The sequence below is a fragment of the Leptinotarsa decemlineata genome, unplaced genomic scaffold (genome assembly GCF_025532065.1).
Source record: "Leptinotarsa decemlineata unplaced genomic scaffold, Ldec_3_MD MMD2_P_RNA_scaffold_11, whole genome shotgun sequence".
In the NCBI taxonomy this organism is placed as follows: domain Eukaryota; kingdom Metazoa; phylum Arthropoda; class Insecta; order Coleoptera; family Chrysomelidae; genus Leptinotarsa; species Leptinotarsa decemlineata.
This window is the reverse complement of record NW_027412525.1, coordinates 3,574,256-3,587,780: the sequence shown is the minus strand read 5'-3', so window position 1 is coordinate 3,587,780 and position 13,525 is coordinate 3,574,256. Positions and strand designations below refer to the sequence as shown.

At 38.5% G+C, this 13,525-nt stretch overlaps 2 protein-coding genes across 3 annotated transcripts in view; one reads left to right on the top strand and one right to left on the bottom strand.

Moving 5' to 3' along the window:
* Positions 1-13,525, bottom strand: part of LOC111507417 (serine/threonine-protein phosphatase 4 regulatory subunit 1) — a 369,931-nt gene that overhangs the window by 280,919 nt on the left and 75,487 nt on the right. The gene's annotated exons all lie outside the window — the stretch shown is intronic.
* On the top strand, positions 6,827-9,389 carry LOC141480088 (uncharacterized). The gene is made up of 2 exons (XM_074169874.1): positions 6,827-7,017; positions 7,309-9,389. Exon 2 carries the CDS (start codon positions 7,310-7,312, stop codon positions 9,269-9,271), a length of 1,962 nt encoding a protein of 653 aa, XP_074025975.1. The 5' UTR covers positions 6,827-7,017; position 7,309; the 3' UTR covers positions 9,272-9,389.

Genomic DNA, 13,525 nt, shown 5'->3' with positions numbered 1-13,525 from the left:
GAGCCTATGGCGAGAAGCGCTCACTGCGCAACCTCTGCTCCAGGCAACCAGTGATGCAATTGTACTCAGGTTTGTGTTTAAAAAACCCTACAATATATAAATAAAACAGAACACAGAGTCAGATGCTACAAATGCAATACGCTTAAATACAGATGGCTCAAAAACCAAAGAAGGCTCAGGAACCACCAGCGTGGTTCAAACAGAACTGGCTGGTATCTCAATTGCCACAAAAGAAATAACCAAGAAAGGAATTTCTGGCAAAAAAATAACAATCTGCACTGATAGCAGACAAGCCCTATTAGCCTTGAACAGACAACGTGTTACCTCAGACCTAGTACTAGAGTGCCACCAAGATTTAGCCAAAGCCTCGGTAGATAATAACATTCTGAGGTGGATTGAAGGGCATGACAGGAGTAAAGGTAATCGCATTGCCGACTCTTTAGCCATAGAAGCAGCTGGACTAAGAATTTTAGGGCCCAGTGGCACCTGATTACTTCAACAATTGCGGAACTAGCCAAACGTTACACCCATGCTCAATCCCTAAAGAGATGGGATGAAATCAAAGGATGCAATCTTACCAGGATCACCCTGGGCGACTCTGGGAAGCTGGCGCCGAAGAAATATTTAGCGATGACCAGGAAAAATCTACGCTCAACAGTAGGATTCCTGACTGGCCACTGTCAACTAAGAAAACGCCTCCATAATATGGGGCTAGTGGACACACCTCTATGCAGGATTTATGGACAGGAAGATGAAACTGTCAGGCATGTCCTATGCGAGTGTCGAGAGTTATCGTCAATAAGAGAGTGTGTGTTCGGCGAATCTTGTCCTACATATGCCGATATAAAGGAGATGTCTCCTAGTGACCTGTCCACCTTCCTGGAAAGGACACGATCGACGGTGACCTAGGAGGACAACTCCTTGGGAGGATGTACAATGGGTCGCATGTGGCCTAAGTGCTGTCCTATACTCACTCTCCCTACTCTACAGATACTATTGGAATTATAAAATCCGTGAGAAATTCTATCAAGTCCTTGGCAAAACGAACCAAGTGCTTGAAAGAGAATATTGAAAAAAACTTTCCCGAAACACAATAAAAAAACCTTACGGAAATGTGCGTACAAACTTTCAAAGATCTTGGCGACATTACCTGTTTCCACATGTACCGTGAAAGGACTTTCTCTTCTCTGAAACGCATAAAAACTTATTTAAGAAACTCCACAAGCCAGGAACGGTTTGACGTTAATGTCAATCCACCGTAGAATTGACATCAACATCGAGGAGGTAATTGATTTGTTTGCTGCAATAAAGCTAGAAAACTAAATTTGATGTTGTAAAAAGATGTGAATATTTCTGTAATGGTTTTCTAATAACACACACAATTTTCTTTCTTTCGTTATTTTTATATTTCATGTTTTTCTACTGTTCCACCAAACCAAACCCCCCCCGAAATTGTTTTCTGGCTACGGCCTTGAATCATATCTCTTTTTTCTTCATTCGTGAAAGCCATTTTCGCCAAAAATTCAATGACTTGAACAATAACAAAATGTCATTGAGTGTAACAAATTAAAAGTCAAATTTAGAAACATCAAAGTCGAAGCCTATTATGAAAATATGTAATTGATTTTTTTGCAATGTCCCCAATTTTTCGAAAAAAAAATGATAACTTATGATACATCATCGAAAAGGTAAAAGTCTAGTTCTATTCAAAACAGAAAGAATCTAATGTAGCGCCCATTGAAAAATAAAATTGATGATGGTGGCCCGAAGACGAAACATAGGATAGTAAATTTTAAAACAACATTATGTAGCAGGAAAAAAGTGGCAATGTGGAAGTGCAATTTATTTTCGAATCTTTCGAAAAATAAAGCCGGAAAAAAATAAAAGCCATTTTCCGAAATTTCTGTTTTTTCCATATATCTCCGAATATACTGGGAATTTCAGAACTTTCTCAATGGCATATTGTTAGTCAGGTAAATGCGCAACTTTGCTCCAATTTAACCATTCCGAGATCGCAAATGGTGAGGATCGAATTTGAAACACCCTGTGTGAATATTACCATTTCTTCAATTTGTGAATCGATATTTTTCTTTCACTTCATTGTGTGAATTTCACTCAAGAGTTTACAAAATCCCAACACATGTTTCACTATGTAATAGCTTCTTCAGACGTATGTAATACTCGTTACTCCGTTATAAACACGCCTGAAAAAGTTATTGTGTTTATTAATGATGAAACCATTATGAGGTGGATTTTCATCAATCACAGGATATCTACAATAATTGTTTAATAAAATAATTATTCAGTGTATTCCTTGGAGAAGTTAATATTTTTATTCGAGTGTTTGGGAATAAATAAAGGTAATTTTGAAATGATTTTTGAATAATTTGTAGGCAAATTTTTATGAATATAACTAGTTACTGACTGGACTATTCAGTTATTCATATTACGCAATAACTTTTTGGGATAAACTTTTCAGTTTTCCCTTTATTACACTTTACCAGATTTATTTTTCAGATTGTGGAAGGTTGAACAAGAACACCCTCAAAACAGTTAGAAGTGGCTTCAGACTCGAAAATAGTTCATTTTTGAACAACTTCGCAATTCCGTCACGGAATTATAAAAATAAGAAATCTTCATGGACCTGAAGCAATATATAATCGAATTACGTTAGTATTATATACTAGGTGTTTCATTGAACAAAAATATAACTTTGGTTCGTTACGATCCAATTAATCGCCCAATATAGAAGATAATAATTTTAAAAAAATAGTATTGAAAATGAAAATATCAAGATATTGATTTCTCTATAGCGATAGATCGTGACAATCTTATTGACTCATCTTACATGGATAGTATTAGGTTGTTTTTTTGTAGCTCCATACTGATCAATAGAGAATTTTGTACTCTATACAATGACGCTGTTCATTTTTTCCAAATTTAATTTTTTTGCTCTCTTCAATTAATTACTACGAGGTCTGTTCAAAAAATGAGGTGAATGTTCAAAATACGCGGGCTATGTACATTCGATTAGAGTTTGTCAGTTTTTTATATTGGTACACTCGTCTCGAATATATTTTCACAGTCTCAGCTGTTTTGCATATTCATTTTGTTGGTGAAAGGCATAAAAGTTAGAAGTGTTTTGCGTGTTTGGCGATTTTCTGATATTGAAACAATGGATCAAATAATTTGCATCAAATTTTGTGTAAAAAAATGGAATTAGGTTCTCTCAAAAACACTTGAAATGTTGACAGTCATAAAAATGTTTACAAGTGGTACCAGCTTTTCACTGAAGGTCGAGAAGATCCTCAGCAGATCAACTGCTGAGGATGTCGGCATATCGGTTGGCTCATGTTGTGCAATTTTGTCGGAAACTTTGGTCATGAAACGTGTGGCAGCGAAGTTTGTTCCAAAATTATTGAATAGTGATCAACCAAGCCGTGGCATGAGCATCGCTCAGGAATTGTTGAATGACGCAAAAGGGTCATAACTGGTGACGAATCATGGGTATATGGTTATGACATCGAAACCAAAGTCCATTCGTCTCCATGGAAGAGCCCATTCATCGACATCGACATTCAAGGAATCACTTGCATATAATGGCATAATATCTATTATTCAATACGTTGCCGCAAGATATTGAAGATTCGCATATTATACCATTTAAAAAACAAATAAAGGAGCTATTAACTAATAAGGGATATTATAGCGTAGAATTCTGTTATGATGATTATTGCTTTCACTGCATTTATTTCACCCTAGTTAAAGAATAATTTAATTGATTTCAATTTAAGAGCCACCGGTAGACAGCTGTTTCAGCCTATTGGGAAACATAAGTGGAACCACCTAGTGGTGTGACACCCAAGTCAACTTGCCAAGTTTTTTATGTCAGTGTTGGTGGTTTGACCAATTAACAGACAACTGCGGTAGCAGAAATTTGGGAAGCTAACCTGAAATGCCATCGAAAAACGAATCCACATGTTTCTAGAAATGATATGAAATCTAGAAACGTTAATGCAATCAAGCTGCTGGAAAATAATTCCATGAATTATTTATCTATTTATTTTTTGATTTTCATGGAATTATTTTCCAGCAGCTTGACTGCATTAACCTTTCTAGATTTCATATTATTTCTAGAAACATGTGCATTCGTTTTCCGATGGCATTTCAGGTTAGCTTCCAAAATTTCCGCTACCGCAGTTGTCGGTTGATTGGTCAAACCACCAACACTGACATAAAAACTTGGCAAGTTGACTTGGGTGTCACACCACTAGGTGGTTCCACTTATGTTTCGCTTGCGTTTACGCACCTATTTTTATCAAGTACTTTCTTGGTTTTTCTTATTTTGTCTTCTATTAGACATTTCGAAGGCCTTCGACCGCGTTTGGCATGAAGGCCTTCTACACAAATTGATCGCGTTCGACCTGCCTCGGGGCCTGATCCGGTGGATTGGGTTTTTCCTGAAAGATAGAACATTTCAGGTTAGAGTAGAGGGCTCTCTGTCTGACAACAGAGAGATCCTCGCTGGAGTGCCACAGGGGGCCGTGCTCTCTCCCACGCTCTACTCCCTTTACACCAGCGACCTTCCGAGGTCCGAGCATGTGAAGGTTTCTCTCTACGCCGATGACACGGCTCTCCTCTTCCATGGGTCGGGAGCTCGGGATCGTCTATATGCAACGTGCATTGGGCGACCTCGAGCGCTGGTACCTCGAGTGGAAGATCCGAGTGAACCCGGAAAAAACTCAGGCAATAACCATGGGAAGAACGATAGCTTCTCCGGCCATGAAAGTAAGAATCTCTGGAAGGGAGATTGATTGGCAAACGCGGGTCAAGTACCTAGGTCTTATTATAGACCGTAGGCTTACCTGGAACCCGCACCTGTTAAGCGTGAAGGCAAAGATCCAGGGTCGGGTGGCAAGCCTGTACCCTTTGATCAATAGAAAATCTAAGTTGAACCTAAAGAATAAAATCACGATCTATAACATGATGTTCAAGTCTGTCATCATGTATGCTTCAGGCGTTTGGGGACAAGCGGCTCGGACTAACATCTCCGTCTTGGGGACTCTACAAAATAAAATTCTACGGATGATTGTGAATGCTCCGTGGTTCGTGCGAAATGAAGCCATCCGCAGAGATTTGAAGCTGCCTTCCATTCAGCAGTCCATCCAGTCGAGGAACCGGCGAGTTTTAGATTACGCTGAAACTCACGAAAATCCTTTAGTCAGGGAAGCTATAGATACGTTGTAGACGACCCCTCCCGATATAGAAGGCCCCGACACTCTGTCGAATGAGGCGCCTATGTCCTCCGTTAACAGATGAATAATATCTTCATCCATCTCACCCCAGCCAGGTAGGGGTATAACGCGAAGGGCGGTATGGATGTCTGAGGACTTTCATGCCATCATCAAACATCAGTCATGACCCGTTTGTCTTACTGACAAACTTCAGCTAAAAAGGGAAGGGAGCCAGGCTTCAACCTGAATAAAATCAAGATGGATAACGTCATTTTGTCTTCAATCGAGGACAGCTTGCCCGGTACTGACGATGCCCAAAACCATATCGCTGCGAGTGCTCAAGGGCATAACAAAAAGTGCTCATCAGAAACTGATGAATAAATGAATATTTTTGAGGAAAATGAAAATTCACTAAATTTTTTAAACAGCTCGAAAAATTAACCAGACATTTGGCAATGATAGTGTTAATGGACGCACTCAGAAATAACATCTCAAGACAAATACCTTTCAATGCAAAAATATGTCAATAACGTGCTTAATATGATGAAGGAGCTGGAGCGTGTATGGCGACTTTATTTGGCGGGATGTTCATGTCACGATGAATTTTTGCCCTGACCCTTTTTTTGCACCGAAACCTTACAATTTTTCCAAAACGAACAAATACACAACAATCATAGATGGTATAAAACCAGCACACACGATGTAGTGTGTACTGTGAAGAAAAATAAGATATTGCGTCTTCCGTTGTTTCATCGCCTTTGATTAAGTCTACCGCTGCTGTAAACGAAACGAAATAAAAACTACAGACCACGGCCAAAAATCCGGGCAATATTTTGGCCATAATTATTGTCGGCCAGAAAGTTTACATACAAGTTTACAAACATTTTTTGTATGCTAGAATGTTTCGAATTTTTCATAAACCATTATTACATCAGTTCGTCTTGTGACTCCAACTTAACTTACAAAGTCATTCTCAATCATAGTTCTGAAACTATTTTCTAAAAAGGAAAATAACAAATTGAGTTCAACGAAGTCACGTAAATTGTTCTAGCGTGATGATCGATTTTTCACAGCAATAACAACCGAATCCAGTTTTCACTTTCTATAATATATTATTAATAACTTCATTGATGAAAGGCTGGCAATGGTGAATAGGAAAAGTGGAAAGTAGCGAGGCGATTGAAACGACACCGAACGCCAGTCATGCAATGTCACATGGTCAGAACAGTGTTATGACGCTGAACAAAACTTCTGATCTTACGACGATTGTGACGTATCAAATCATTGCAATGGTTTTAAGAAACTGAATAAGTAAGCTACCGAGGCCTAAAGGGTCGTAAATGATCCTTTAGGCCTCAGTTCAGAACTATTAGATTTTATAAACTGATAGAATTTCAGCACGCTGATTCATTTTTTACACTGTGGAGTATTCCTAGAGAGAGAGAGAGAAATATACTTTATTGTCCAAGAAATCAAGTTCTTACTGACAAAGCATGTTAGGAAAAAAATTGTTAAAGAGTGCTTTTTTTTTAAAACAAAATATTTACGAAAGTAGAACAATCCTTTACTAATCAGTTGAAAAATAAATGTAGGGGAGACCGAGGAGGGTTGTGACAGAGGAGAGTTGTGACACGCGCGATTTCGCTGTATCTGTGACCGTTAGCGAGCTGTCAACGTCGCACATTTATTGTTTTCTAGACTGCTTATTGGATTTAGTACGCGCCAACGGCCCACGAGGAGCGGCTGAGTTACTGTGACGCTGTCATCTAAAAAACGACCAAAAGTAAGTTTTTGATCATAACTTTCTTATTCTGTCTTTTGCTATGTATTACGGGAGCATTAGTGTAATATTTTTTCTAATTTGCATCGGGCCTTCAAGATTCAAAGCCATTCATAATTTTATTGAGATCTCTTACTGTTTGGAGGTTATACATTATTATTCTGGCACACTCACGATTTTGCGCACCTAGGAGAGTTGTGACAGGCTGTCACAACTCTCCTATTTTATTTACTAACAAGTGATATGGCTATTTTGTATGCATTCGATTGCTGCATTGCTTTTTTATTGTTTCAGAATGCCTAATACATATGTTCGTAAAACAGAGAGAGGAATGGCTAGTATCGAAATTTACGATCTGGCCTTTGAAGAGGTGACGGTTAGAGGCCAAAGCCTTCGAAGTGCAGCATCTTCATATAATCTAAATTATATGTCTTTACAAAGATACATTAAAAAGAAAAAGGCACATCAACAACAATTATCAGACGAGGCTCCATCTGTAGGCTATATCAGCCCAACAGTTTTTACGAAGGACGAAGAAAAGATATTGAGCGATTATTTGTTGACTTGTGCCGCGTCTAATTATGGACTGACTACAAAAGAGACAAGGAGTTTAGCCTATTTATTAGCAAAAAAACACAATAAAAAAGTTCCTGAATCATGGGAAAAAAACGAAATGGCTGGAGAAGTGTGGTTAAAGCTATTCATGAAGAGACATTTAAATTTATCTCTTAGGCTACCTCAAGCTACAAGCATCGCTCGCGCCACGAGCTTTAATAGGACAAATGTCGCTGCCTTTTTTGAAAACTATACAGGAGTCTTGGCCAAGCATACTCTCAGCGGTAAAGATGTATGGAACGTCGACGAGACCGGGATTACTACACTCCAAAAACCTGATAGAGTAATCGCACGACGTGGAGAAAAACAAGTCAGTGCGATGACTTCTGCGGAAAGAGGAACCTTAGTAACGCTGGCTTTTGCTGGGAACGCCTTGGGTAATTATATACCACCTATGTTTATATTCCCTCGGAAGCGATTTCAAGAACATTTTATTCGGGATGGCCCAACAGGTTCAGTAGGAACAGCAAATGGATCCGGGTGGATGCAGGAAGACGACTTTCACTTTTTTCTTGAACATTTTACAAACCACGTGAGGCCAACAAAAGAGCAAAAAGCTTTGTTACTTCTGGATAACCATTCATCCCACATGGCTTTGAAAAATATAGAGTTTTGCAGGGAAAACGGCATAATTTTGCTCACGTTCCCTCCACACTGCACACACAAGCTGCAACCAATGGATCGTGCAATTTTTGGTCCTCTTAAAAAGGCCATTAACACAGCTTGTGATAATTGGATGCGGTCAAATGCTGGCAAAGTTATGTCTATCTATGATATCCCTTCCATAACAAAAACTGCCTTTGATGTGGCGATCACTGCAAAAAATATCAGCGCTGGTTTTGCTGCAACAGGAACATGGCCTGTTAATACAGATATTTTTGGAGAAGCAGATTTTTTGCCAAGCCAAGTTACAGATCGCATTTTGACCAATCCTGTGCCAGAACAAGCTTCCATTACTGCAGAAGAAGAATTGATAGAAAATCCGGAAGAAGGAACCCCCACCCAAAATTTGTCAGTTGATATAGTTGAGAACGACGTTGTTGTTGGGGAAGGTCTAGAAAAAAGAGATCACAACGAGCACGTTGGATGTGAAGAACGTAATGTGACTCCTCTTGTTATGACCGGCGACAACTCTAAAGAGCCTGCAAATATTGAACCTGTTGCATCTACATCTACAGTTCGTAATCCACTTGCCACCCAATCTAATGTATTCTCGCCAGAAACAATAAGGCCGTTGCCTAAAGCTCCGCCAAGAAAAGCCACGCAACAGAATAGACGTAAGATCAAGTCTGCCGTGCTAACAGATACACCAGTTAAAGATGAAATTGCTGCCATAGAGGAAAATAGGAAAGTGAAGAACGTGAAGAAGCGCATTTTTACTGATAAAAATGCTAAGAAACCAAAGGGGAAAAAACCAAAAAATAAATCAAAGACAAAGAATATTCGTGACGAAGAGGAGGACGATAATGAGGGCAGTGATGTCACAGAAAATGAATGTTTTTGCTTATGCTGCCTCGAGCCCTTTGCCAATAGCAGGCCTAACGAAAAATGGGTGCAATGCATTAATTGCAAAGGATGGTCACATGAAGATTGTACTGGGGGAGAACTGCAATACGAGTGTCATAATTGTTTTTCGGATTAAACTAATATTAAGTATTTTTATTCTCTCTGTGCCATTTAGAAAGATGATTTATTTTGTTAAGTTTTAATAATTATGTTACTTAATTAGCCAAAGATTATGATTAAAACTGTTTCGTAATTACTTGTTCATTTTTAATCTACAAAAAGTGCCGATAAATTCCAAACACTGAAGTGTCACAACTCACCTCGAGCACTGTCACAACTTACCTTGGTATTAGGAGAGTTGTGACACGGGTTGTCGCTTTGGTTTTAATCCATTATCTCGGGAAACTTATTAGTTTTGTGTATTTTTATTTTTGATTCTAATAGAGAATAGAACAAGCTTTGACTGATGTAAAGTTCACAGATATAGCCAAAATATATGAGTGAAAGCAAAAAGTGTCACAACCCTCCTCGGTCTCCCCTATGTCAAATCTAGATAAAATGAGTGGGTATATAAAAAAATCACATAAAAAAGCAAATGAAATATAAATAATACATAATCATATCTAAAATAAAATCATAGCAGTTTTACTGTGAAATTCCTCGAGATTATAGAATGTTTTTTTTGAGTAGAGCTTCTTTGTATTGAATTGTATTGTATTGTATTGTGGAATTGGCCGCGGTGGTAGTGCGTCCGACTCACGATCGGAAGGTCGTGTGTTCGATTCCCGCCTCGACCAGATATTTTTCTCGAGAGAATTTATTTGGTTGAAGCTGGAACGATTCTGCAACCGTGTTAGGAATCACACGTTAAAAGGTAAGACCTCGTTAGTCCTTAGCTCGCACAAGTTTCTCAACTTCTGAGAGTTGTCGTTCGTATGGGTGCGGCAGCTAATTAACGGAAAAACAGATTTAAACAGATTTAAACAGATTTCATTATTCTCCTGAATTTGTTCATTTCTGATTTCGGAGGGTACGTAATTATATATTTTTTTGCATTCATAAATCAGAGAGTCCTATGTCAAAGTAGATTTCGGAAAATAGAGAGAGGTATTTTATTTTCCGATATTTGCCTTGTAACATATTTCATTTGACTGCTTGGTTTTGGGGTATCAACTGTATTAAGTTTTTCGTGTATTAGACATACATAATCTAGAATAAAAATGCAGGCGAGGGTTAAAATGCCCCTGCAGATGAATAATGGTCTACAGTGTTCACGCATTCGATCTTTGCATAGGTATCTAACTGCCCTTTTTTGTAGGACAAACACTGATTGTACTAATTGTTGATTACAAAATCCCCAAAATGCAATTCCATATCTCAAATGAGCCTCAATCATAGAGTAGTAAACCATCTTCGCTGTAGATGTGATCAGTTCATTCGAGACAACATAACATCCCGCCGCTAATTTTTTTGTCAATGCTCTAATATGCAGATCAAATTTCAGTTTGCCATCAATAGATATTCCTAGGAATTTTGAATTATTTTTGTTTTCTAAAGTTTGTCCGTTTAGGCTCAAATTGTCACAGAAGTTGCTAAAGTAAGTACATTTGATTTCTTTGTATTAAAATATAAGGAATCACACCAATTTTTGATTATTTGAAGGTCACTAGTGATAGTATATTTCAATTGCTGGACATTTTTTCATGCCAGAGGATGGTAGCGTCATCTGTAAAAATTATAAAATTTCCTCTAATTGGAATGAAAGCCAGGTAATTTAAATACACAAGAAAAATATAATTGGACCTAGAACTGATCTGGGACAATAGATAACATCTCTCCACTGGATGATAGTTGTCCATTCGATTATACTATTTGTTTTCCATCGCTTGAGTACGAGGCAAACCAGTCATAACAAGCACCTCTGAAACCACAGAAGCAGAGCTTCTTTAAAAGAAGACTATGATTTACGCAATCGAAGGCTTTTGAAAAGTCCCAAAACACAGCTACTAACATGTGATGCACTGTTTGGAACCTTTGGTGAAGTAATGAATATTACTGGAGTTTTTTCCCAACACCAAACCGTTATTTTAACACCTCGTAACGTGTTTCGATCACCAAGTGATCATCTTCAAGAGGGAGATCAAATTTCTTTGATCAAGAGGAAGATAAAACTTCTTTGATCTTTTTCAAAGTTCAAACGATCTATTGATAGCTCTGGCCAGTGAATCTAGAGCAGCATCTGGAAGATTCAGTAGAATTTTTACAGAAATTTCATCAATGCCAGTAAAATTTTTGTTTTTTATGTCCCACAGTATGCTTGATCTATGTTACAATTCCATTATGTACGTTTGGAGAACTGATTGAGAAAATATTTAACTAACACATAAATTGATTTGAAATCCCTGAAAAATATAAAAATAAAATATTAACCAAAAATAATTTTATTAAAACAAAAAACTGAAATTACAAGGAAATAACATACAAGCTACAACCAGATAATAAAAAAATTGGAATATCAATAAAAGCTGAAAATTAAAAAATATTATTAACAAAAATGAAAAATAAAAATTGAGAGACTCCAAACCAAGTTACGTCACGACGTTTCGATTGTTGGTACCCACAATCGTCTTCGAATGATAACTGGACTTCGAGTGCTTTCACCATTCACCTATCCCCTCTTTCCTCTTTCCGCTTCATTGGTTTTAGCGGGAGATGACCGTTTAGCGGGAGTTGGTCGTTTTTCGCTTAATAAGAGGTTTCCACATGTTATGTATCTCTACGCTAGCTTGACTAAATGCGTTGTTGGACAACATATACGCGACTTCCTTGAATTTTCTCCAGAACCAGTGTTCCTCTTAATGGATGATTTCAGCTTGAGCCCACTTGATATTATGTTGATGAGTCCAAACATCCACTGCTATTCCGGATTTGCTGGTTTCTCCTCGCTGTGTGTGTTTCTTGTGCTCAGCAATGCGAACTTTCAATGGATTCTTTGTTTCACCGATGTATGATTCTCCGCACTCGCAGGGTATCCGGTAAATGCAATTCTGGGAATCGCAGTCCGTGTTTGGTGGCCTGGTTTTTGTGAGGCTGCTACGGATAGTGTTACCAGATCTGAAGCAGGTCCTAATGTTATACTTGGATCCAATCCTTCTTATCCTTTCCGATAATCCTCTGATGTAGGGGAGTAGAAGTACTGGTTGTAACGGCTTCTCTTCCTTGTGGAGCTCTTGCTGTCTTCTAGCTGAAGCTTGTTCTACCATCACTCTGGAGTAACTATTCCGTTGAAGTTCTTTTTTGTATGATGCCTATTACTTTTTCGAGACCTTCCTTTGTATTATTGAGCTCGAAAGCACGGTCTAGTAGAGTCTTGATGATTCCTCTCTTAGTCGATTTACGGTTGTTGGATTTCTGGTTTAGATACTGTCCTGTGTAAGTGGGTTTTCGATATAGAGATGTTTCCTATTTCCTGTTTCCTGTTTTTAATACGTCTAAAAAAGGCAATTCGTTGTGGACTTCTTCGACGTATTGGTGAAGAGGACCGACACTAAATGGGAAACATCTGTATATCGAAAATCCACTCGCACAGGACAGTATCTGAACCAGAAATCCAACCACCATCAATTGACTAAGAGAGGAATCATCAAGACTCCACTAGACAGTGCTTTCGAAATTGCCTTTCTTAGACGTATTGGTGAAGAGGACCGACACTAAATGGAAAACATCTGAATATCAAAAACCCACTCACACAGGACAGTATCTGAACCAGAAATCCAACCACCATCAATCGGCTGAGAGAGGAATCATCAAGATTCTACTAGACCGTGCTTCCGAGTTCTGTAATAAAAAGGAAGGTCTCGAAAAAGAAATAGGCAACATCAAAAATGACCTTCAAAGGAATGATTACTCCAGAGTGATGGTAGAACAGGCTTTAGCTAGAAGACAGCAAGAGCTCTTCAAGGAAGAGAAGCCGCCACAACCAGTACTTGTACTTCCCTACATCAGAGGATAATCGGAAAGAATAAGAAGGATTGGGTCCAAGTATAACATCAGGACCTGCTTCAGATCTGGGAACACTATCCGTAGCAGCCTCACAAAAACCAGGCCACCAAACGCGGACTGCGATTCCAAGAATTGTATTTACCGGATACCCTGCGAGTGCAGAGAATCATACATCGGTGAAACTAAGAGACCATTGAAAGTTCGCATTGCTGAGGACATGAAACACACACAGCGAGGAGAAACCAGCAAATCCGGAATAGCAGAGCATATTTGGACTTATCAACATATCAAGTGGGCTCAAGCTGAAATCATCCATGAAGAGGAACACTGGTTTTGGAGAAAATTCAAAGAAGCCGTGTATATGTTGTCCAACAACGCATTTAGTCAA

Excerpts from the sequence above, each read along its gene's own strand:
- LOC141480088 (XM_074169874.1), top strand. The coding sequence starts at position 7,310 with ATGCCTAATACATATGTTCGTAAAACAGAGAGAGGAATGGCTAGTATC.